This window comes from Antechinus flavipes, chromosome 2 (genome assembly GCF_016432865.1).
Source record: "Antechinus flavipes isolate AdamAnt ecotype Samford, QLD, Australia chromosome 2, AdamAnt_v2, whole genome shotgun sequence".
NCBI classification, from domain to species: Eukaryota; Metazoa; Chordata; class Mammalia; order Dasyuromorphia; family Dasyuridae; genus Antechinus; species Antechinus flavipes.
Window position 1 is genome coordinate 223,556,757 of NC_067399.1, and position 25,543 is coordinate 223,582,299.

General features: G+C 32.2%; 1 protein-coding gene across 2 annotated transcripts in view; it reads right to left on the reverse strand.

The window, feature by feature from the left end:
- Positions 1-25,543, reverse strand: part of BABAM2 (BRISC and BRCA1 A complex member 2) — a 561,272-nt gene that overhangs the window by 406,485 nt on the left and 129,244 nt on the right. The window contains exons 5-6 of one of the 2 annotated variants that reach the window (XM_051976227.1): positions 15,273-15,467; positions 4,727-4,801 (exon numbers count right to left, since the gene is read on the reverse strand). In XM_051976227.1, coding sequence (XP_051832187.1) covers positions 4,727-4,801; positions 15,273-15,467 — 270 coding nt within the window. The remainder of the gene's footprint in view (positions 1-4,726; positions 4,802-15,272; positions 15,468-25,543) is intronic. The other variant, XM_051976228.1, reaches the window with a different exon arrangement.

Here is a 25,543-nt window from a genome sequence, read left to right on the forward strand (position 1 = left end):
GATGAATAACATTTGAACTTCTGATTAAGTGCAAAAGTTAGTACATAAGAAGTCAGAGGCAAAGAAACTTGGCCTGGCATACAGCAATCAATAATTTGTGATTAATGACTTTTAAAAAGTGTCTGATACATAGTGATGAATAATCTCTCTCTCCCATCACTCCTACCCTCACCTCTACTCCATCTCTAGTACTGGCAATATCTCTGTTCCTTCCTCTTTATTGAATATCCTTTCCATGCCGTGGGAAAGTAAATTTTTTTTCTTAAATGTTAGATGGTCTAAGAATATTTTTTTTAATTCTAATTTTAATTTAATTCCAATCCCAAACCACAAACAAGCCTGAGTCAAACCTGGTTTTCTTGACTCAGTAATCTTACCTACCAATGGCAAGACATAATATTTATATCAAATATATATTTACTGAATAGCAAAGAAGACACATAAGTTAAAGAATAAGCTAACTAAAGAAAGACAAACCATAAATCAATAATGGATGAACATTCATGCTGCAATAAGATTAAGAAAAGTCTAAAAATTACAAATGAGAAAATTGGCAAAAATTTGAACACAATATTAGAAAAAAATAGATATTAACCATTTCTGGTAATTACTAAATAGATATTATTAGTAGTATAACTCAGTACTACTTCCCCCAAACTCTTCCCTCTCCCAAACTTCCCCATTTCTATCCAAGGCACTACCATCCCTCCAGTATCTCAAGTTCATAATCTCCATATTATTCTGCATGCAAGTCCTTATTCTCTCTCATCCCACATATACAATAAACTATTATATCTTGACAGTTCTACATCTCTGCCAACTGATCCCCATATTCCACGCACATTAATTACCATGTTCATTTGAGCCCTCAAATCTTCTCTAGAGCACTTCTACAAATTTTCTAATTGGTCTTTACTCAAATGAACCTATATTTTGGCAAAATATTTTTCTTAAGACATCTTACTATGTGACTCCAAGGTCTTCCTATTGTCTCTAACCAAATATAAACTCTTTTTAACTTTTAAAGGGCTATAGAACCTAGCACCAACCTATCTGAAAAGTCTCAATGAATATCATTTCCCCCTACAGTTCCTGGACCCTCTGTAACTTGGCAAAACTGACTTTTGCTTTATTCATAGCATTCCAGCTCCTCATTATGCATTTATTTTCACTGGCTATTCCTCATGTCAGGAATGTACTACCGCCTCACAAGCTTTCTCTTCCTTTGAGATGCAGCTCAAATACCATCTTCTACATGAAGAACTTCCTGATCCTGTCAACTGTTAGTGCACCTTCTCTCATTTTATGATATATTTAACAATTTACATGTATTTGCATTCAATTTTCATTATTGAATGACTGATAACATGCTTTATTACAATTCCTAATAGTTTTATATTTGCTGTTTTTGCAGTCTGTTTTAGACACCTATTCTCCATAATCATCTGAGTGATAATTCCTTTTTAACATTCTAAAAATGATATTAATCACAGAATATTTTCTTAACATGATGAAAGAGCTAGTGTTTTATATATGGATAATGCAATGGATAAATACATTCAATCCTAGAAGAATAAAATTAGTATTTGGCATTATTTTTTAAATGCCAGCTATGGCAGGCAATAAGCAAGAAAAAGGAGTTAAGAAGAAAAACATTGGCAAAGAAAAGAAGAAAATATCTATACTCTCAAATGATACAATGGTATATTTAGAAAATTCAAGATTTTCAACAAAAAACAATTAACATAATAAACAAATTTAGAAAAATGTCACACCAAGAAAAAAATCTAAAATGAACAAAATGTACATAATTAAGGCAATACAGTACCCAATATAATACTCAGTATTGTTTCCCTCAAACTATAGTACCCAAATTAATTTACAGATTTTGTGCTATATAAAATAAAATTTCAACGGGCTGCTATAATAAATTATACTGATGAGAAAAATTACATGAGGGAACAAATGGACAAGAAAATAAAAGAAAATCATTAAAGCAAAAAGTTAAGGGTGAAGGAGGCATGTGCTGACAGATATCAAACTATCTTATAAAGGAGTAGTTATCAAAATCACTTGGTAGCAAAAAAATGTAAAAAAGAACAAGGAATTAGAATAGATACACAAAGACATATAGCCAATAAAGAGTTTGTTAGGTCCCAAAATACAAAACACTAGAATTGGGAAATTGTTATTCAATAAAAATAGTTGTGAAATTGATAATCAAACAATCAAAATTTAAAATACCATGCCAAAAGAACAGCTAGTTGGTACAGTGGATAGAGCACTGGCCCTAGAGTCAGGAAGACCTAAGTTCAAATCTACCCCAGACACTTAACACTTCCTAACTATATGACCCTGCACAAGGCACTTAACCCCAATTACCTACAAAAACAAACAAAAGATATATCATGCCACACTATAAAAAATTTCAAATGCTTAATCATGTCAATATTTTAAAATAAAAAATATAGAAAATATAAATGTATCATAACTGTCAAGAAGAAAATGCTTGACTTTTTTATACAGAATTATAGAAAGAAAACAAATATATTTTATCACATGAAAATAACTGGTATTTATCTATAAACTATCATTTACAAAGGGTTTTGAGATTTGTAAAACACTTTATAAGTACATTCTTTTCTCACAACAACCCTAAGAAGCTGGTACTATTATTAATGGAGAAGGAAATAAGCATTTTATAAGTTATTCACTATATGTGAAAGACTAAGACAAACACTTCATAAATAACACTTCATAAAAACCTTGTAACAACTCAAAGGCTAATTGGGTGCTTGTTGTTTGATTATTTTCAGTCATGTCAAACTCTTTTGGGGTTTTCTTGGCAGAAATATGGGAGTGGTTTGCCATTTCCTTCTCCAGCTCATTTTACAAATGAGGAGCTGAGGCAAACAGACAAACAAGCAAAAAAGTAACTTGCTTAGGATCAAGCAGCTTATAAGTATGAGTTGCATTTCCAAATTTGAACTCAAATCTTCCTACCCACTAAGTTACCCACCTGCCTCAAAGAATAATATTTAAAAATATGTAATTCATTATAATTCAACAAACATGGGATTTATCTCCCATTATAAACTACACATTATACAAGATACTGATGCTGACAATATAAACACAAAAACTAAATAGCCCTTGTTTTTGTTGCACAGTCTACAATTTAAGTGAGGAAATATAAGATGTCCACAAACAGAAATGATGATGACAACATAAATATAATGATAATATTAATAAAAATATATCAAGCAAAATGGCCAAGTAATGAGTACAAAGTAAAATCAATTCCTCAATCTATAAATTGTAAAATAAAATAGGTACAGAAGTACCTATAACAACATAATAAACATCTAAAAACTGTTTAAACTTTACAATAAAAAGAAAACTTAAACTTAAGAAATTACTTATTAACTTTTAAACTGGCAAACATTTTTTAAAAGTAGAAAACATAAAAAATAACAGGAAGATCCTCTGCCTCTAAGGCCAATGCCATTTTCCAAATCATTTGTTCAGGAATAACAGAGCAGCAAAAACATTATTTATGACTTTGTTAAAATTAGTAGATGTTTGTATAAAAAGTAATATATAAAGAATTTAGAATTTGCTCAACTGAATGAGTATCTCTCTAAATCTTTATTTTCTCCTGATTTTCCCTTTCCTTGAGTAATCAACAGATATGCCACCAGATTCCAAGAAATAATAATTTTATTCTTTCCTTTCTTCTGTTCTCTAGATTACTTTAATTTGACTCCTCTATATGGGATTCACCCATACACAATTTTTTTTTTTTTTGGCTGATACATCATATACTAAGAATCTAAAATAACCACAAAACCAGATATTTTTAAAAATAAAAGAGAAACAAAATTGACCATAAATAGCTGTTTCTTCTGAAAACAAATATAAATGAAATAACTAACAAAATTAATAAGCTAATTAGATAATTTTATTCAAAGGGAAATGAGAAACCATATTACCAAAAAATGAATGGATTAAATTTATGACCAGTAGAAATAAAACAAAGAAAATTAACAGAAATTGATAAGAGTTATATGCCATCAAAGTTGAAAATTTATAGGAAATAGATCTAGATATTCATCTATAAAATATAAAATATATAAGTTGTAAAAATCAAGACAAAAAGATGCTAATGATACAATCTCAGAAATAGAAATTCAGCTAGCCAAAAATTATGAAAGAACTTTTTTTTAAAAAATCACTAGTGTGGTGTAACTTTTAATTGTTCTTTGAATATTTCATAGGATAATTCTCTAAATTTTTCAAGATTCCATAAGAATTTCAAATGATTTATTTTATTTCTAAACTTACATTTCCTAACTTCTGTTTTTTTCAAAAGGAAATTAATTCCTAAGTATTTTTGAGATCATAATTTTTAAATTGCAAAGAAATGACATAAGCAATAAACATTATTCATCATCCTGAGGAATGTCTGGTTATCCAATATTTCATATTAAACAGTTAACATAAATGACATTTATAATTTTTTTTTTTGAGGGGGAGGGAAGAGGCAATTGGGGTTAAGTGATTTCTCCAAGGTCACACAGCTAGTAATAAAGTGTTAAGTGTATCAGATCAAATTTGAACTCAGGTCATCCTGACCCCAGGGCCAGTGCTCTATTCACTGTATTACCTAACTGTCTCTAACTTCATTTGTAATCTAAACATGATGAAATTTTTTTTTTTTTTTTACCTTGAGTAGGTATGTGGGAATGTTGCTGAAATCCACTGGTAACTTCAAAAGGAAGCGAGCTGAAAATTCCCCAGTCTGTAAAAAGAGAACCATAACAATGAGACCAAAAACTTCCCCAAATAGTGGAAGAACTGTTACTATAATAGTTATCTTTAAGGCCTGTGGTCTATCATTTAACATGAATAAATGAATTCTAACATAAGGAGAAGGATGAGAGTGATATATAAGAAGATTAAATGGTTTATAGTAAAGAATACAAAATACATTGTAATTACCATGCTATAGCAATATCCTATTTGGTGAGTTTCTAAAGAAGCACTCAAACCACTGATTTTAACATTTATAGTACATTGGCTTGATGTCACACATTACTGTCATAGAAATATACGTAATTGTATGACACTAAAACATCAATTGTATTCTATATAAAACAATAAAATAAAAAGTATTTAGAATACCTAATGATTATTTAACCATACTTATCAATTTGATGATTATGTATATTTCAATCTATTAATGAGATAGCTTAAGAGGCAAAAGTGATCTTTGATTACTGAGAAAAAAGATCTTTAGTTATCAAAAGAAACTGACCATCAATTTACTATCAACTAACCTGATTAATAAATTAATTATTGGTTACCCAGAAGAAAAAAAAATGACATAAAAGTTTATTCAATATAAGGAATCTAATTACTTTCTGCAGAACTTCCATTTTTAGAAAATACTTACTGGGAGAGGGAGGAAAGAACCAGACAGGTGAAAAGGCAGATTCTCAGAAGGCTAATTCAAAAACAGATAAGACCTGTTATTTGAGTTAAAAAGAGAATATAATTGTAGGTAATAGATTGGAGCCAATCTAACTTCAATGAGTACAAATCTAGGGGTGAGAGCATGCACAATCTAAGACAAATAAGATAAGTATAATAGGCAGGATATGGAAAGTGAGAGCTGACAGAATAAACAATCAAATAATATCAAGCAAAGTAGTTGCCTTTCCTTCAATTAACTTAATGTTAAATACTTCATTTCCCTGATTCTGTTTATTTTATTCTGCTTCACTTCATGTATATCTTCCTATGATAATTTGAATTTCTCATAATGATCTTTTTATTAGAGAGGAGTAGTCTCTCATTTCATTAATTTCTGACAATTTGTTTAGCCATCCTTCAATTAACTGATACCCTATTTGTTTAAAAAACAGTTCTTAGTTTACTACTTCCACTGTAATGAGCTTTGAACAATATGAATATTCATCTCAGAGAATGGTAACCTAGTTTTAGTATTTGAGTCATTTGACTTGAAGTCACTATTTTAATACTGACAGTGCCTCATTCTGAAGTATCTTCTGTTCACATTTTGCTTCTTAAATGATATGCTACTATTTTTAGAAAAGTGAACAATGGGATTATAGCATCAAAAGGTATTTTTGCCAGCCAATTCTTAACCTTCTACACTTATTTTTGCTCTCAGTGCAGGTGATCATTGGGCATTTTCCAAAGGTTACCACTTTTCTATCAGCTATGAGCAAATATCTATAAAAGTTCATGGAAATGCTAAACTCTAGGGACCCCTTGATCAGTATTCCAGTAGCTCAGATCATCTATAGAAAGCACTGGAACAGCCCTAAGGATATTAACATAAAAAGAATATGCCATGAGAACTTGTAGCTATTAGATAATAAAAAGAATTTATTAAGTGAGAACAAGGATTTAGAGACAGGAAGAACCTTATATTTAATTGGGTAAGGGTAATACATAGGGAACAGAAATGTGGGGTCAGAAAGACGAAGCAAAATCCTGCCTCTGACAATATTACTAGCTATGTGACATCAGGCCAATCATTTAATTTCTCTAAGCATTAGTTTTGTCATCTATTAAACAAGCAAACTGGCCTTTCATTTAGATCTCTTCTGCTTCTCAATCTATGTTCCTAAGATTTTATACATCTATAAGTACAAAGTAATTTCAATAATTTCAAGGAGAAATCAAAGAAATCTTTGAATGAGAGGGTGAGATCTGTTAAGAAGGCCAACTTATTAGCTGTCTGAAGAATGACTAGAAAAAAGACCAACAGCAAAAGAACCAAGAGGAAACTACTGCAATAGTTTGTGTTATAAAACTTTGAGCAAGGAGTTAATTGAAACATAGTGAGTTAAGTCTCCAGTACTACTCAGAATTACTGGTAAGTCAGGATAGTCTTAAAAAGCACTATGGCAACTTAACTTTACAAACTTTTACAAAACACCACACCCTCAATCCTCTTGGTAAGAAGTATAGAAAGACTAGATTGAACAGTAGGCTTCCAAACCTCATAGAAACTTCTTGAGGACTATTTTTATCAAGAGATTAAATATATTTTGATCAAAGTTATTGTACAGGCTCTGAGTACTTCTATGCATTAGATATTGAAACATTCCCAGAATACTAGTCAAGTAATGAGGGATTATATTAGAGTAGAAACTATTGTAAAATTAAAATAATTAATTCTCCACAGTTATTTACAAGACCTTAGGCAATCAATCAATAAGCATGTATTAAATCTATACTATGTACCAGGAATAATGTTAAGCATTGGAGATAAAAAGAAAGAAAATACAATTCCTGCCTTCAAAAAACTTTCAAGAAAATGACAGTAAAATAAATTTTAATATTATGCAATTATAATATTGGAGACAGAACAAAGATGGCAGAGTAGAGGCAGGAACATACCTGAATTCTTCCAATTTCCTCTGCAAACCATTTTAAAATAACAACCTAAATCAATTTCTAGTGCAACAGAAGTAACAAAAGGTTATGGGTGAAATAATTTCCAGTCCCAAGACAACTTAGAAAGATGGAAGGAAAGGTCTGTCACACAGGAGTGGCAGTCGATCTTGTAGCATAGTGAAGGCCTGCCACAACTGGGCTAACGATAGGCTTTGGAAGCAGCTGAAGCAGCAGTTTCAAGAAGTCTCCATTCATAGACTCTTGTAATTTCAAAAAGAGGTTACAAGGGGTCCTTGACTAGCAGGGTTCAAGACCCTACCAAGTTGCCTATACTTAGTTCCAAGTTGCGGTCTGCATTGTATGAATTTTGTCATTTTTTCTTATTGTTGTCATTCTCTTTAATGAAATTATTCCTTCTATGTTTTGATCCTTGAACCACTAATTCTTTAGAATTTGGTTATTTAGTTTCCAATTCATTTTAATCTATCTTTCCATGGCCTTTTATTGAATGTAATTTTTGTTCCTTTGTAATCTGAAAATGGTGCATTTAATATTTCTGCATTTGGCAGTTAAGTTTTATGCTCAACATTGATCTTTGTGTATTTTGACCATAGTATATTTTGATTCACCATTCATCCTGAATCCAAAAATCTTTTCAGCTATTCAGAGTGAGTGTACATATTTCTAAAAATGTCAGATTTTTAACTAAATAAATGTTTTAACTTAACTTGATTTGTAAAATTCAAATCACAATAAAAAAGTGTAGTCATGAAAGGAAACAAAGTCTACCAGAAACTATGAAAAATGATCCATGACATTCAATGTTAAAATATTATTTGTTTTTTGTTATGTCCTGCTTTCTAGAGACCCTAAGTTGGGGTGACAAAACATACCATTCTTTTCTAGAATCCCCACACTGGAGTGATTAAAATATCCTGCTTAGTGGAGAAGTGATGAGGCAGGACTCCTGAGGAGAGTGAAAAAATGGAGTCTGTTTATTTCAAGGGCTTTCTCTTTTTCATAATTAACAAAAACAACATAAACAGCTTGCTATTGTATGTAGTTGTCACCTGGTATCACTCTTCTACCTTCTATCACTCTGCTTCAATCTCAACAGAGGTTGTCACCATCCCCTGACTTCTTAGGAAGGCCGAGATCCTTTAGGGGAGATAGGGACCCCAACTAGACATTGTCAGCAGGTTCCCTCTGGGCTGAAGGGTCTTATACCTCACCCAAAATTTCCCCACTGACTGTGACCCTCTACAGTTTTTCTTCCCTTGTAACTAAAAAGACAAAGAAAACAGCTAATAACAATAAAATCTAAACCTCCAGGTTTCAACTGCAACTTGGAACTACATATGGACAATGCAACAAAGTCCTAAATCCAGTGCCCACCAAAGGATTCATTGTAATAACTTTCTGACTATTGACCCCTCATAATCTACTGCAATACTCTAAAGTATAAAATGATAAGGGCCCATACCAGAGTAGTTGTAATGTCAGAGGAATGAAAAAGATATATACAAGATAAATTACATCAGAAGAGTTTTAGGACTTAGCAAATGACTGGAGAGCCTTGGGAGGGTACCAAGTAATAAAGGAAGATACCTAGACAGTGTGTGTTGGTGCTACAGATAATAACAGGGAAGTTTAGAAAAGGTAAGGGCTTGAGGAAAGAAAATAAGTTCAATTTTGGAAAAACTGATACACCAGAGCTAAGTTACAAAATTATTTAAAAGCTAGGCAGAGTTTTTATTTGCTCCTAGAAGCAATTAGGAAATTTGTAGAATAGCATGGTCAAATTGGTATTTAAGAAAAATAATTTTGGCAGACAAAGAGGATAGGAAAATCCTCCAAGATTATTGGAAGATAGATTAGAGCCATAAGAAAGAGTAGGCAGAGAGGTAGAGACAAGATGTCAGAATAAAGGCAGGGACTTACCAGAGCTCTCCACCAAAACCCTTCCAAATACCTTTAAATAATGACTCTAAACAAATTCTAGAGTGGCAGAACCCATAAAAAGACAGAATGAAACAATTTTCCAGCCCCAAAAAACTTAGATCATAAGAAAAAAAAATCTGTTGTATCAGGATGGGAAAGGAGTACAATTGAGGCCAGACCAATCTAGGACTCAACATATCAGGAACAGGACTCAGGGTAACTGAATCACTGGGAGCACTAGCAATTTCCAGATCTTTCAGGCCATAGATGATAAGGCGATTGGACAATAGGTCAGAAGGAAATTTACATAGGTACCTCTGCTGCCACCAGGCACAGGACTCTGTTGCATTGCCTATAACTGTATTGCAGTCCTGGGTCTTAGTCACAGGGTGAGAGGAGCACTAGCACAGCAGAGATTTGTGGCCAAGACAAGAAGGGAACCTAGTCACACTTCAGGGTAAAATACAGTGCTTATAGATACTTACAAATAAATGTACAGTACAAGAGATTAATAAACATGTTCTTCCCTAGATGATATTATCTTGAAAAAGTAAACATAAGAAATCCCCCAAAATAACCTCTGAAAACAGTTACACAAGAAACTTGAAAATTGGAACAGTGTACCCTCTACTTGGGAAGCCAAGTACCATTTTAGCATAGTTAAACATCAAGAAATAGGTTGTAAAATGGGTAAACAAAAGAAAAAAATTTTGACCATAGAAAGTCTGCTGGCACATGACATGTTTTGTTTTCTTTTTCTGTCTTTCTTTTTCTATTTTGTTTTTTCTTATTTTAGTTTTAAGTAAATACTTTTTTAAAAAAATAATACATAAGAAAAAAAATAATTCCTTAAAAGTTAGAATTGGACAAGTGGAAGTTAATGAGTTTGAGAGACATCAAGAAACAAAATCAAAAGAATGAAAAAAAAAAAAAAAAGAAAGAAAGAAATATCACATTAGAAAAAGGCCTGACCTGGAAAATAGATCCAGGAGAGATTACTTAAGAAGTACTAAACTACCTGAAAGTCATGATCAAAAATAGTGTTTATACATCATTTTTCAAAAAATTATCAAGGAAAATTGTCTTGATAGTCTAACACCACAGACTAAAATAGAAATTGAAAGAAACCACCAATTATCTGCTGAAAGAGATCCCAAAATGAAAACTCCCTGGATTATGGGAGTAGAGAACCTAGATCAATGATAAAATAGTACAAGCAGTCAAAAAGAAACAATTCAACTTTAACATATTTAACATGTATTGGTCAACCTGCCATCGGGGAGAGGGGATGGGGGAAAGGAGGGGAAAAATTGGAACAAAAGGTCTGGCAATTGTCAATGCTATAAAATTACCCATGCATATAACTTGTAAATAAAAATTTATTTAAAAAAAAGAAAAGAAAAGAAAAGAAAGAAACAATTCAAATATCATGGAGTCACAGTCAGGCTCACAAAGGATTTAGCAGCTTTTACATTAAAAAATCAGAAGGCTTGGATATGATATTCCAGAGGGCAAAAGAGCTAGAATTACAACCAAAAATCACCTCTCCAGCAAAACTGAAAATTATCTCCAAGAGGAGTAGAGGGGATGGACACTCAATGAAATAAAAGATTTTCAAGCATTCCTGATGAAAATACCAGAGCTGAATAGAAAATACTAAAGCTGATTATGGAAAAAAACATAAAAAGCTAAATAGGAAATAAAAATCATAAGCAATTCAATTAAGGTTAAACTCTTTATATTACTACATGGGAAAATGGCATTTATAATTCCTAAAATCTGTCTCATTATTAGGACAGGAGATACATAAATAGAAAGCAGAAGTATGAGTTGAATGTGAAGGCTTTGATTACCTAAAGAAATAAAATTAAGAGATGAGAAAGAAAAATGCACTGGGAGAACAGGAAAAGGAGAGGTAGAATGGAATAGGTTATCTGAGATAAAATATACCTGGAAAGAGATTTTACAATGAAGAGGGAAATGAAGGAAACAGGGTTGGAGTACTTGCATCGGGGGAGTGCTCACATCAGCTGGCTCAAAGAGGATATAATAAACATGCTCAGCTGGATATAGAAATCCATCTTACCATAAATGGGAAGAAAATAGAATGGAGGGAAATAGAGAGTTGGTAAATCATTACTGTGAAAAAGTTTTTTACAGTGAGTTTCTCTGATATATGAAAAAATTAAACATATAGAAAAATGAGAAATAAGAGGCAATCTTCAACTGATAAATAATCATAAGAAATAAACAGGCAGTTTTCAGAGAAAGTAATCAAAGCTATCAACAGCCATATTTTTAAAATGTTCTAAATCACTATTGATGAGAAAAACGCAAATTTAAAAAACTCTTGAGCTACTACTTCACTTCATACTTGTCAAACTGGCTAATATGACAGAAAAGAAAAATGACAAATGTTAGAGGGGAATGGGGGAAAATTAAAACACTAACATACTCTTTGTGAAGCTGTATACTGATTTAACCATTCTGGAGAGCAATATGGAACTATGCTCAAAGAGCTATAAAACTAAACATACACTTTGCTCAAGGATTACCACTACTAGGTCTATATCCCAAAGAAACAAAACACAAAAAAGAAAAGGACCTATGTGTACAAGAATATTTATAGCAACTCTTTTAGTCTTGGAATATAATTGGAAAAGGAAGGGATTTCCATCAATAGAGAAAATGGCTGAACAAGTTGTTATATGAGATTGTGGTGAAATACCATTGTGTGTTAAGAATGATGAGCAAACTACTGGGCTTATATCCCAAAGAGATACTAAAGAAGGGAAAGGGACCTGTATGTGCCAAAATGTTTATGGCAGCCCTGTTTGTAGTGGCTAGAAACTGGAAAATGAATGGATGCCCATCAATTGGAGAATGGTTGGGTAAATTGTAGTATGTGAATGTTATGGAATATTATTGAATATATGGAATCTACTTCAACAACGATAGTGTATGAGGATATATTCTGAAGGAAGTGGATTTCTTTGACAAAGAGATCTAACTCAGTTTCAATTGATCAATGATGGACTAGAAGCAGCTACACCCAAAGAAAGAATACTGGGAAATGAATGTATACTGTTTGCATTTTTGTTTTTCTTCCTGGGTTATTTCTACCTTTTGAATCCAATTCTTCCTGTGCAACAAGAGAACGTTCAGTTCTGCACACATATATTGTATCTAGGATATACTGTGACATATTTAACATATATAGAACTGCTTGCCATCTGGGGGAGGGGCTGGAGGAAGGGAGGGAAAAAGTCGGAATAGAAGTGAGTGCAAGGGATAATGTTGTAAAAAATTAACCAGGCATGTACTACTGGGCTTATACCCCAAAGAGATACTAAAAAAGGGAAAGGGACTTATATGTGCCAAAATGTTTGTGGCAGCCCTGTTTGTAGTGGCTAGAAACTGGAAAATGAATGGATGCCCATCAATTGGAGAATAGTTGGATAAATTGTGGTATATGAATGTTCTGGAATATTATTGTTCTGTAAGAAATGACCAGCAGGATGAATACAGAGAGGCTTGGAGAGACTTACATGAACTGATGCTAAGTGAAATGAGCAGAACCAGGAGATCATTATATACTTCAACAACGATACTGCATGAAGATGTTTTCTGATGGAAGTGGATTTCTTTGACAAAGAGATCTAACTCAGTTTCAATTGATCAAGGATGGACAGAAGCGGCTACATCCAAAGAAAGAACACTGGGAAATGAATGTAAACTGTTTGCATTTTTGTTTTTCTTCCCGGGTTATTTCTACCTTCTGAATCCAATTCTCCCTGTGCAATAAGAGAACTGTTTGATTCTGCACACATATATTGTAAAAAATTACCCTGGCATGGGTTCTGTCAATAAAAAGTTATTTTAAAAAAATTACTCAGGCATGGATTGTCTCAATAAAAAGTTATAATTATGAAAAAAAAAAAGAATGATAAGCAGGATTCTCTCAAAAAAACACAGAAAGACTCACATGACCTGATGCAAAATGAAATGAGCAGAACCAAAAGAACACTGCACAAGTAACAACAATATTGTATACACTAATACATTATGAATAACTTAGCTATTCTCAGCAATACAATAATCCAAAACAATTCTGTAGGACTTATGATAAAATGTGCTGTCCATCTCCAGAGAAAGAACTGGTAGAGTCTGAATGCAGATCAAAGAAACTTTTTCTTTACTTACTTTTTCTTGGAATTTTTTGTCTGTGTTTTCTCTCACAGAATAACTTCCATGTAAATATGTTTTGCATGATTATACATGTATAACCTACGTCAAATTGCTTGCCTTCTCAATGGGGAGAGGAGAGCTGACAGAGAATTTGGAACTAAATAATGAAGAAAAGAAATACTTCAGTAATTTTTACATGTAATTTGGAAAAAAATAAAATATTAAATAAGAAAAAAGATTAGGGCAATGAGGTATCATCATGAATACAATGCAGGGTTTAGAGCAGTGGTTCTCAAACTTTTGTTTTCAATATCTTTATCCTATTAAAAATTATTGAGGCTCTCTCCAAAGCATTTTTGTTTATCTGGATTATATTTACAGACATTTACCATATTGGAAATAAAACTGTTTTTGAATTTGTAGACCCTCTAAAAGGTTTTCAGAGATCCCCAGGATTCTCTAGACCATACTTTGAGAACCACTGGTTTAGAATAAAGAAGAAATAAATTCAAATTCACCTAAGGTACTTTCTGGTCTTAGTTGTGTGACTAAATTTATGTGAGAAAGTCACATTCTGGGCTAATTTTCTTCATCTTTAGAGTGAGGATAATTATAGCATCCTCACCCACAGTGATAATGTGAGAATCAAATGAGATAATATATCTGTAAATCAAACTTTATCAGCTTTGAAGTTCAATATACTTTTTAGCTGGTATCATCATCATCATCATTATTGGAATGGAGACAGACAAGTTAGGAGGAGACTATTAGGAAGTCAGTGCAATTTTTCAGGCAAGATGAGAAAAATGAGGAACTGAAATAAGGTAACAATAGTGTAAATAAAGAAAAATGAGTTTTACAATCTCAAGGATTGTAAAGACAGAAATGGAAAAGTTATGGCATATATGGGGTAGAGAATGAAGAACCAAGGCTTACACCAAGTTTACAAATCTGGAGACTTAAAGAATGACCCATAACAGAAATATGAGAGTTCATTAGAAGAGAAGATTTGGAGCACATGATAATGGGTTATATTTGGAAACTTCTATTGGAGATGCCTCTGGGACATCTAGTTCTAAATGTCCAACAGCGAGATGGTAATGTAAGACTAGAGCTCAGAAGAGATTAGAGCTAGATATAAAGATCAAGGAGTCATCTAAATAGAAATAATAAATGTAAATCAGCAGGGCTGATGAGGGTTGTACAAAAAGAAAATGTACAGAAGAAAAAGAAAAGACTCCAAGACAGAACCTGGGGGGTGCATCCCCAGTTAGGTGTGTGATACAGATAATGATGCAGCATTAGAGAATGAGAATTTGTCACAGCACTAAAAAGAAAAGAGAGATTAGTGTCAGGAAATCCTAGATAAGAAAAAAGAACAGGAAAGGATGGTCACAGAATCAAAGGCAGGGGAAAAGTCAAGAAAGATGGCAAATGAGAAAATACTTTTATCTGGTAATTAAATAATTAATCATAATTATGGAGTGATAATGTAGGAAGCCATGCTACAAAAGGCTATACAGTCAGAAAAATAAAGTGTACACAACTTTTTCAAAAAGTTTGGTAGAGGAAAATGAGACAAAAGGATACTCCAAGAATAGTATGATTCAACAAAATCATTTTTAAGGACAACAAACATTTACTAGGAAACAATTTCTGAGAATATTCATTTTTAAGTTTTTGTTATTAATTTATTTCTCCCAAAAACTCACCCAGTTATTTTTTTTCCCAGCATAAATTTCCATGTGTTCTCCATACTGTGGCTCTTCAAGTAATGTCTGGTACTCAAACATGAGGCGAGAGCTCTCACGGAGGCGGCTACACTGAAACTGGTGATACTGTTGCACGAGTTCCTTCACCACAAGCAGAAGGCAATCAGGATTAGCTGGATCCCAGGATGCAAGATTCTACAGATAACATAAACAAAAGACCAGATCAAAAAAAAATGCTTATAGAAATTCATTATCATATTCTTTCTTAAATATAGAGTCTAAACTGCCTCAGGAAATCTCAGAGGTACTTGAAGCTATTAATAAGCCATAAGCAGACAACTAAAGTTAGAAGCTTCTTTTGACCTCAGCTCTCTCTCTTCTAGACTTCTAATTACTTTCAATTTGAATTATCATAAAGAACATAAAGATTTTCTAACACTCCTAAAACACTCCACTGGTGAAAAAAAAAAAATAGCAGCAGAGTATTATGTCAATTTGCCCAAGCAGAATTCCATGACAAAAATGCTCTATGATTTTGTGATAAATGATTCTCTCAGTCCCTATTCTAGAGATATCAAAAATGGAAAGTAAAAGAATATTAACAGTGTAATCAAAAGACCTTTTGAGGGTATCTTTAAAATTGCTTTCTCATGTTTATTTTTTCAAAATATATTTATATTTAGAATTGTTAAAACTTAAAACTTAAGATATTTGGAAGCAATCCTATAATTTCCAAGTAAAATCTCCACAGTAAGTTTTAGTAAGCTAAAATAATTTTAACCATCTAACATACTTCTGGATCCACTTTTCATTTGTGTGTCTTGAATGAAACTTTTAATAAAACTTATTTCTACACCATTTCACAAGATTCTTAAAACACTGGAAGGCAGGGAACAAAATCATAAAAATACATTTATGAAGCTCTATCTTTAATAATTAACTTTCCATTTTATTTTATAGGTTACTTTCACTGTTTTCAGACAATGATATTATTATAGTTTTACTTTAAATAAACTGAGTCATTAATTGTAAAAAAGGAGAATTGAAAAGGATTCATAGACCAATGGCTTCTCGGCTGAACTTTAAAGGAAGGCAAGGATATTCCAAAGGGGAATATTAAAAAAAAAAAAAAAAAAAAAACTTTCTAGATATAGAAGGATTTTTCAAAATAATGGAGATGAGAAAAAAGGATGTCTGAGTTTAAGGAAAGTTTAAAAGGTTAATAGTCTGAAATAAGGTGAAATGGGAAGAAGCTAGATTAGGAATTTTAACATGTATTTTAATATATAGACAATGGTGAAGGGAATTATACAACAATTAGATTTCCTTCTGTCCGATGTAAGCCGTAGATTAGGTAATGTGTGGGACAATGACCACAAGAATCAAAAATCTTATAATCTGAGTCAGATATCAGAAAAGGTCTTTATTTTTTCTCATGAGAAAGGGTACAACCACCATCACTCTAACAGCTGCAGCCAGAGAGTTAGAGTGAGGAGGCTTTCTTTATCCTAATTCTAACATTACCAGTTCTCATTACATAGCCAGTTCCTGGCCCCCAGGAGCTTCCATTCTTACATTCTTTGGGGAGAGATAACCTCTATCCTTGATTATTCTTTGATGTCCCAGTGGGTTTCAATTTTCTAATTTGTTTCATTTCTTCAATTTAATTTTCATAACTGTGGGAACCAACTAAATGCTCATCCATTTCCCATTTCTCAAAGTAACTGTAATGCTTAAGAATGTACTCCACACCTCCCCCAAACCTGAAAAGAAAGGCACCATCTATCTTAACCCAGCAATAGAAGAAAATAACAAGAACCAGGAATAAATTGGGTCATAGGCACAAAATGAGTGACTACACCTAGCTTGAAGGAAAGGTGTCTGAAATCAAGCTAGAATCATTCCTGTCTTGATTGATAAATTTAATGGTTACCATATTCTTCACCTCTGGGTAGCCTTTTGACACTATCAAATCTCTCTCTATCTCTGTCTCTGTCTCTCTCTTTTTGAGACAACTATGGTTATGTGACTTCTTGGGATAACACTGCTGGTATGTATCAGAATTTGAATTCAGGTCCTAATGACTTCGGGGCTGGTACCCTCTCTACCCATTTTAGCACCTGGCTCTTGTTGTTTAGTCTTCTAATTTCCTTTATTAGATCTTAACCTGGGCACTCTTCTCATCAAACTTAGTGATTTCATCAACTTTCATGAGTTCAATTATCATCTAGGCAGATAATTTTCAGATCTATTTACCACCTAGCTCTAATCTAATCTCTTAGATTTTTCTTTGATTTAATTTTTATATTTTAATTAAGAATTTATTTTTCTTTAATACTAAATGTTATTCGTTTATCTATAGACAGCAAGGGAGGGAAGAAAGTGAGAGACAGAAACAAAGAGACAGGGGGAGAAGAGGAAAAGGAAGGAAGAAAGAAAAAACAAAAACATTTGTCAGAAATGTGCATAGTAAATCAAAATAAGTTCCCCAAATATCTATATCTCATTCTGTATCTTGGAGATTATCATTTTTACATCAGGATTTGGTTAGCATTTTTTTTTGAACTGCATTTTATTTGAATCCATCAATAAAAATCTGCCTTATTACTCTCCTAAAAGCACCTCCCTTTCAAATAAGAAAAAAAAAAGAAAAACAAAATCTATTACAAAAATGTATAGTCAAAACAAATTTTCTTATTAGCCATGTACCAAAAAAATCATTTTAAATTCTGAGACTGTCTATCAGGAAATAGGTAGCACACTTCATCATTGATTCTCTAGAATCATGGTTTGTCATTATACTGGTAAGAGTTCCTAATTCTCTCAAAGTTTTTTGCCTTTATTGTTTTGTTGTCTTTGTAGAAATTATTCTCCTGATTCTGTATGCATTGGTTCACACAAGTCTTTCCAGATTTCTCCACGATTCTCTACATCATTTCTTAAAACACAATCATATTCCATCACATTTGTATTTCATAATTTATTCATCCATTCCCCAATTTGTAGATACTCATTCGGATTCTCATTCTTTGCAATCTCAAAAAAACTTATAAATATTTTTGTACATATTTAAGTATTTGTTTTGCTTAAAACTAATCCTTCCCTTAATCTATCATCCTTCTAATTCTTTCTCCTCCCTATTATCTTACTGAATTAAATGTATTTCGTACCCATCTGTGTGTGTGTTTTCTTCTTCCTTTAACCAGGTCAGATAGGAATGAGATTGAAGAGTCAGTTGATACCCACTTCCCATTCCTCCTTCATGTTCATATAAATGTTTACTGATATAAGATAAATTTATCTCATTTAGAGCTGGGATAAAAACTGGGAAAAGCCAACTCCTCAACATGAAAGGAGTTTGAGGTAGTTTTGGAATAGCAGTGAAGTGAGCAGAACCAAGAAAACATCATACACAGTAATAAGATTATGTGATGATCAACTATCATGGACTTGGCTTTTCACAACAATGCAGTGATTCAAAGCAAATCCAATAGACTTGAAATGGAAAATGCCATCTGCATCCAGAAAGCAAACCATGGAGACTGAATGTGCACGGTACTGTCTCCTTTGTTTTTTTTCCTCCTTTTGTTTTCTCTTTTGGTCTGATTTTTCTCACACCACATGACAAACATGGAAATATGTTTAATGTAATTGCATTTATTTAAGCTATATCAGATTGCTTGCTGTCTTGAGGAGGAGGAGGTAAGGGAAAAAGTAAGAAAAAATTGGAATACAAAAGTCCTACCAAAATGAATGTTGAAAGCTATCTTTACATCTGGAAAAATAAAATAATATTAAAAATAAAAAATAAATTAATTTTTAAAAACTTAAACATCCATTAAAAAAGATAAACATTCCATAAAAAGGGGCCTAAAAAAAAACTGAGTTTGTAAGTAGACTTGCAACATCCTAAACAATAGTAGCACACAAGATAAATAAATGCAACTATTAAGAAAATAATAAGTCATAAAATAAATCTCCTCAGCTTTAAAAAAAAAAAAAACATAAAGAGAGAAGCTGATCTATTGAGGTGGGGATTAAATGACAAAAAGATAGTTAACAGATTTTTCAAGTATGCAAAGAAATAAAAAAGTCAGAACATAAAGAAATAGAAGTGAACTAGATCCCACAATATCACTATAGGTAAACCAATGTAGTGTGCAGAATGGGATTACAGATGGAAAGATGGAATGTGGAAAGATGGAATGTAGAAAATACTGTCATATTCTAATTAAGTCCAAAGATGAACAATGAAGGGAAGATAACTTTCTTCAAGCTGAATAGTTATAGGGAAAGGGTTTTGTGTCGATGGAAAATAATACAATGTCCCAATCTGGAAGAATGATATTTCTACTAATTCTTCTATAGACCTAAATGTTTTTATACTTTATATAAATTATAAGGTAAATTATTTTTAAACCTTAAACTGTTTTGAAAATTGTGCTGTTATCAAGAGGACCCATGTCCTCTTGACAGTATTTAATCCCAACTCCCTCTTTTTTTGTTTTGTTTTGAACTCCAAATTTACTACTTATTTCTATTATCAACTCAGCTTACAATTTCTTAGCAGAACTGAATTGAAAGGAAAAAATTAAAAGTGTCTAATAGTTAACTTTCCTTTAATCCAGCTGTTTACATGCACATAGAGAACTAGTAGAACTGAGAATTACTAGGAACACTGAAAAGCAGATGCTAGAAGATATTATCATACTCATTTTTATAGATAAGGAAAACAGCCTCAGAGAAATTAAGTAACTTGCTTACCCATTCAAGACATTAATCAATAAGTATTTAAGGCATTAAAAATACAAATACAATTATGCACACAGTAACAAAGATATTAAGTATCAAGAGTAATATTCAACTCCAGGATTTCCAGTCTATCACTGTATTAATGCATAGGGATTAATCCACCTAGCAGTCTTAGCATATGCCCCATGAGAAAAAAAAAAAATCATTATAATTTGAAGTTGGTTGAGTCCAGAGGTTAGATGTTAAATATTGGCCCCTTTTGTTCCTAAAGTCATTTTCTTTTCAACTCTTGGCTTGGCTTCTCTAAAACTTTAGCTTCAGGTACTTTTAGTTTCTTAAATCTTAATTCTCTGATTAAGGTTGAATCAGAGAGTCAATCTTACAGTTTGCCTGGATTCTATTCTTCTTATTGACTTGCTAGTTCTAACCAGTAATCTAGACTCTAATCATAATCACTTCTAATTATCTCTACTGGTCAAACTAACAGAGCCCTGTTTATTTGAAAACCTATGATTCCTTCCTGTCTCTAAATAGTTCAGAATGTTAAAATATTCCTTTTATGACAATAAATGAATAAAAAAAATCAGTATTTATCATGAAACCCCTTCCACCTCCAATATTGGATTTTGATTGTGAAACTTCTCAGTGGCATATTCCCAGCACGGCTAATATTTACTACATGCACCCCTGCCTTCTCCCCCCAACTTCTCCAACTTTTACCTGAATTCACATCAAGAAAAAACTTTATCTTACTCCCCCTCTTTTACACAATTTCCCCTGAGAACTTCTTACTATATAGTCACTCAATGATTAAAAGAACCTCTGACTTTGTCCAAAGATATCCACTTTTTATTCATTCAAAATGAATCTGAAACTTCACTTCTTCACTAGGGTTTCCCTTAATTATTAAGCAAAAATAAAAAGTAGATTTTGCCTAAAGATATTCTATATCCTCATATAAGACAAGAGATAGAATCAAAGAATAAACAGATATCCAAAGGGAATAAAATTATTCTGTTTGGTAGCATTTAAAAGGCAAATACTTAAAAGGTAATAGAAGTGTCTTTTTTTTTTATAACTTATTAAAAAAAAGTACCAAACCTATAAATCATAGAATTACTGAAAACTTAAAAAGTCAGCTTACTCTTGAAAATTAATTTATTTTCTACTTTCTGGATCCACTGGAACACTTTGTTGAAAATGCTTTTTTTTCAAATGCAGAATTATCCTTTTGTATAACACATGTGATGCCATTTCCAACCAAAGTCTATTTGCCTTCCATAATCTTAAAGAATCATGAAGACAATGTCTTTCACAAAAATTTGTGTATGTAATCTTATATTCCTTTTTTTTAAAGTTACCAATTCCAGAATAGACTGGAGACAACATAGTTTAATTACACCTCATGCAAGCATAGTTAGTCTTTGCTTTGAGAATCTATAGAAGTAATATTCATATCTCTTAGTTTGAATCACTAATACCATTAAAAATCTCAATCATTGCCATACAGTCCTTGAGAATAAAAGGTAACTGTAAAAATGAAAATTAGCAAATGTGAGTTCTAACTGAACCTAAATTGTTTTTTATCCTGGAGCTATATTTAAATATTCCAGGTTGCTAGAATATCATCCAGGGATATGATTTTTTTTTTTTTAAAGACAGCTTGTTACTGTTTTTCCTGGCTGTACTACAAGAAACAACATTTTGATCATATTTTAAGTTGCTTTTGTATTTCTTTATAAGAAATTAACTGCAATCATTTAGTTACAGCAAACACTTTACAGGTTTCCATTTTTCATTAGAAAATGTCAGTCATTTTAGGATTTTACAATCCTACACATCTATTCAACTGCATTCCAAATTCTGAACAAATGTTACTAAATACATTTACAGATCACATAGTCAAAGCATAGCAAAGTTTTCTCATAACATAGACCTCACAAAATTATAGAAAAGGAACTTGCAGTAAAATCTATTCTTTTCCATCAAAGTAGTGATCTATCTAAGCTATAATAGAGGCCCAATCAAATCATAAAGATCTATAAGAAAGCCTATTTTATATAAACCCTCAATAAGAAGCAATATTAAAATGCTATGAGTTTTAACTAGGAGGAGAAATAACCTGTATATATAATTTCCTTTTGGCAATGATAAAATTTCTCCAATACTAAAATGTATCTGTAATCTAATCTCTTTTAAAGATGAAGATTATCCATATATACTTCTCCAATTTATGTGACTTTTATCCATATTCTCCCATATAAGTACATCACAAGAGGTTCTCCAAATGTAATGGAAGAATCTTTTTTTTTTTGATACCCCCCCCCCAAAAAAAAAAAAACCTGAGGCCATTTATGTTATCCCTCACATGAACAATTCACTTTTTCTCCCTATTATTTCCCTGATGATATATCTTATTCCTATTTTTTGAAATTCCTCATTGGCTAGTTGCTATAACCTATTTACAACCACAATGTTCCTCTCCATAGATCTTTGTGTGATAAGTCATTTTCAATTTTTCAGAATTCTGTGACCATGTATCAGAAGCATGCAAAAGAGGCAGAATGCTGGTAATAAAATACAATCCTTTGTTTCTAAGAGAATTTGGGGCCCACTAAAGAAACTTTGTAATTTTCTGAAAGCAATATAATAAATCCTTTTTTGGTTTAAGTCAGGATCCAACTTACTAGCCATATGTAGCTGGAATATGTATATGAACATGGGAAACAGGCAAACCTGATCCACATGGTCTTTTCTAAGTGAATTGTTAAACCAAACTGGAGGCAAAGGATGTGAGAAGTGAGGAAGGATTAGGACCTGGATGTGTGATTTAAATAATATAGGCACTTCTAAATGAGGATATTCTCTTTACCAATAAAGTCTGGCACCTTCTCAGCAAATTATATTCTTGGAGAATTAGCAAGCATAGAAAGATGTCCTATTGAGAGTCCTGTAGTCAGTATATGTCAGCAAAGGGACATGAACATAAGTTTTCCTGGCTTCAAAACTTGCTCTATGCCATACTGCCTCTTGCCAAACTCAATTCAAACAAAAATTCGATAAAATTCAACAAATATTTGTTAAGTAATCATGTGTACAAAATACTATGCTACATACTGATTTAGCTTAGATAAGATAGAGGTACTGAACTCAGGAAGCTCATACCCTAAAACTAATACAAAGCACACACAAATAAATTTTTTTATATTTAATATATTACACATATATATACACATAAGGAATATAAAATAATATATAATAAGGAATGACTTTAGAAAGAACAATAATTAACTCAGTTTTGACGTGACATGTTTAACCCTGAGATGTGTATGTGTTTTGTCAGCAAAGATACAAGGCTGAAGCGCAAACCAAAAGTCAAGGCTACAGATAAAGATCTAGAGGTTTTCTGCTTAAGGATATAGATAAAATTAAGAATAATAGTGTCAAGATAGAGACTAAAAAATATAAACACAAACTTCTTGAGAAGACTATTCATATTAACTTGATCTATTGATATTCTTCTCTAAAAAACTGGCTTCTGACATCATTCAACTTCTTCATATTCTCCTTTTTTGTTTTTAGGATATCACTCTTTCTATCCTCTATTTCTATTATCACCTTGGTGTACATTTTCATTACCTCAGATTTGTACTACTGCAATAACCTGCTGCAACAACCTAACTACAGATTTCTCACCACTCCAGTCTATTCTGCATTCAGCTATCAAAGTGATCTTTCTAAAATATAGGTCTAAACATGCTAACCATTTATTCAATAAATTCCAATTTTTTTAAATTACCTTGAGCATCAAAAATATAAAATCTTCTATTTGGTTTTAAAAGTTCTTTAAAAATTTGCCCACCTTCAAGCCTTCCTAGTCTTATACCATAAATTTCTCTCTTCTCCCCTGCTCCCACAAAACACAAAATAGTGATACTGATCCCTGGAGATACTGGAGATACTATTCTCCAGACTCCAGGAATTTTTAATGACTATATACTCCATACCTGAAGTGTTCTCTCTTCTCATCTCTGTCTCCTGGCTTCACGTCCCAGCTAAAATATTACTTTTTAAAAGATACCTTCCTGAACCTCCTTAATGATTATTTCCGATTTACTTTGTGTATATATATGTATGTATGTGTATATGTGTGTGTGTGTGTATCTTATTTGTCCACAATTGTTTATATTAAACTATAAACTCCTTGTTAAGATGGAATGTCTTCAATGTTTCTTATAACTCTGCTATTTAGCACAGTGCCTCACATATAATAAGAACTTAATAAATGTTTAGTGACTGGCTGATTTCCAAACAACTGGTAAGTTGTTTAAGTTGTGAATGATCTAATCTCCTAAATCTGCAAAATTGGGGAAAGAGTCTCTAGCCCCTAAGGTTCCTTCCAAATTCAAATCTATGATTCTTTAAGTTAAAAAAAAAAAAAAAAAACACCCAACTAGGCCCAAGGCTCTATAGTAACATCTTTGGAAATTGTAAAATAATAGAGAACAAAAACAATGTCTGAATAAGACAAATATCACTGATATCCAAAAGAACACTGTACTGAAATTTTCCATCAAAAATGAGTTAAAACACTCAGACAATAACATTAAATATGCAAATATAAATTTTATTTAGAAAATACATTATAAAGAGAGCTGAAACTGGAATAAGACAATCTAGGATTAAACAGTGAATCTGTTAATTAGTACTTCAGGATCCTTGTAGATCATTCTCATTTGGACAAGACAAAATCTGACTAGATAAATTTTAAGGCATGTTTTCCTTTTAAGGTAAGGTCTTCAGTCTTAAATCTATGAAAGGCTGAAATCGTATCAAGTCAAGAAGCATTTGATGACCACCTACTATGTCCAGGAAGTATGGTAATTTACTAAAAATACAAAGAATGGCCCCCAAAAAAAAAATCCCTATTCTCAAGATATTCGAGTCTAAAAGGAGAGCATACAAACAAATTGTACAAACAAGATATAGACAGGATAATCTAAAGATAAATTTAAAGGGGAGGGACTAGCAATGAAGGGACTTGGGAAAGACTTTTTGTAGGAGGTGATATTTCAACTGGGACTTGAACAAAGTCAAGAAAGGTAAGAACAGAGATGAGGTACTACATTCTTCAAAGAACTTTCAAATTCCATGGAGCAGCATGATGGCAGAAGACATTTTCTCAGATTCTCATGACTTCTCAATCCTTTTCAAAGTAGTAATCATGTGTAAGAGAGAAACTAATTTCAGATATCTCTACTGTCTGTGCCAATAAGAATCTAAATGAGGTAAAAAGATAGTTAAGAAAAAATTTAGTAAGAACAAGAAGATTAATAATCCCTAATCTATAATATATTCACTCAAGATCGCATACTTTACCATCCACTAATCCAACAGCAACTTGTATAAACCTACCCATAAGCATACAAGAGAACTCAAATCTATACACCTACATACTTACACACTCTTCCCAGTGCCAGGGAAACAGAAAAGGCAACAGTATGGCAGCACTTTGTGAC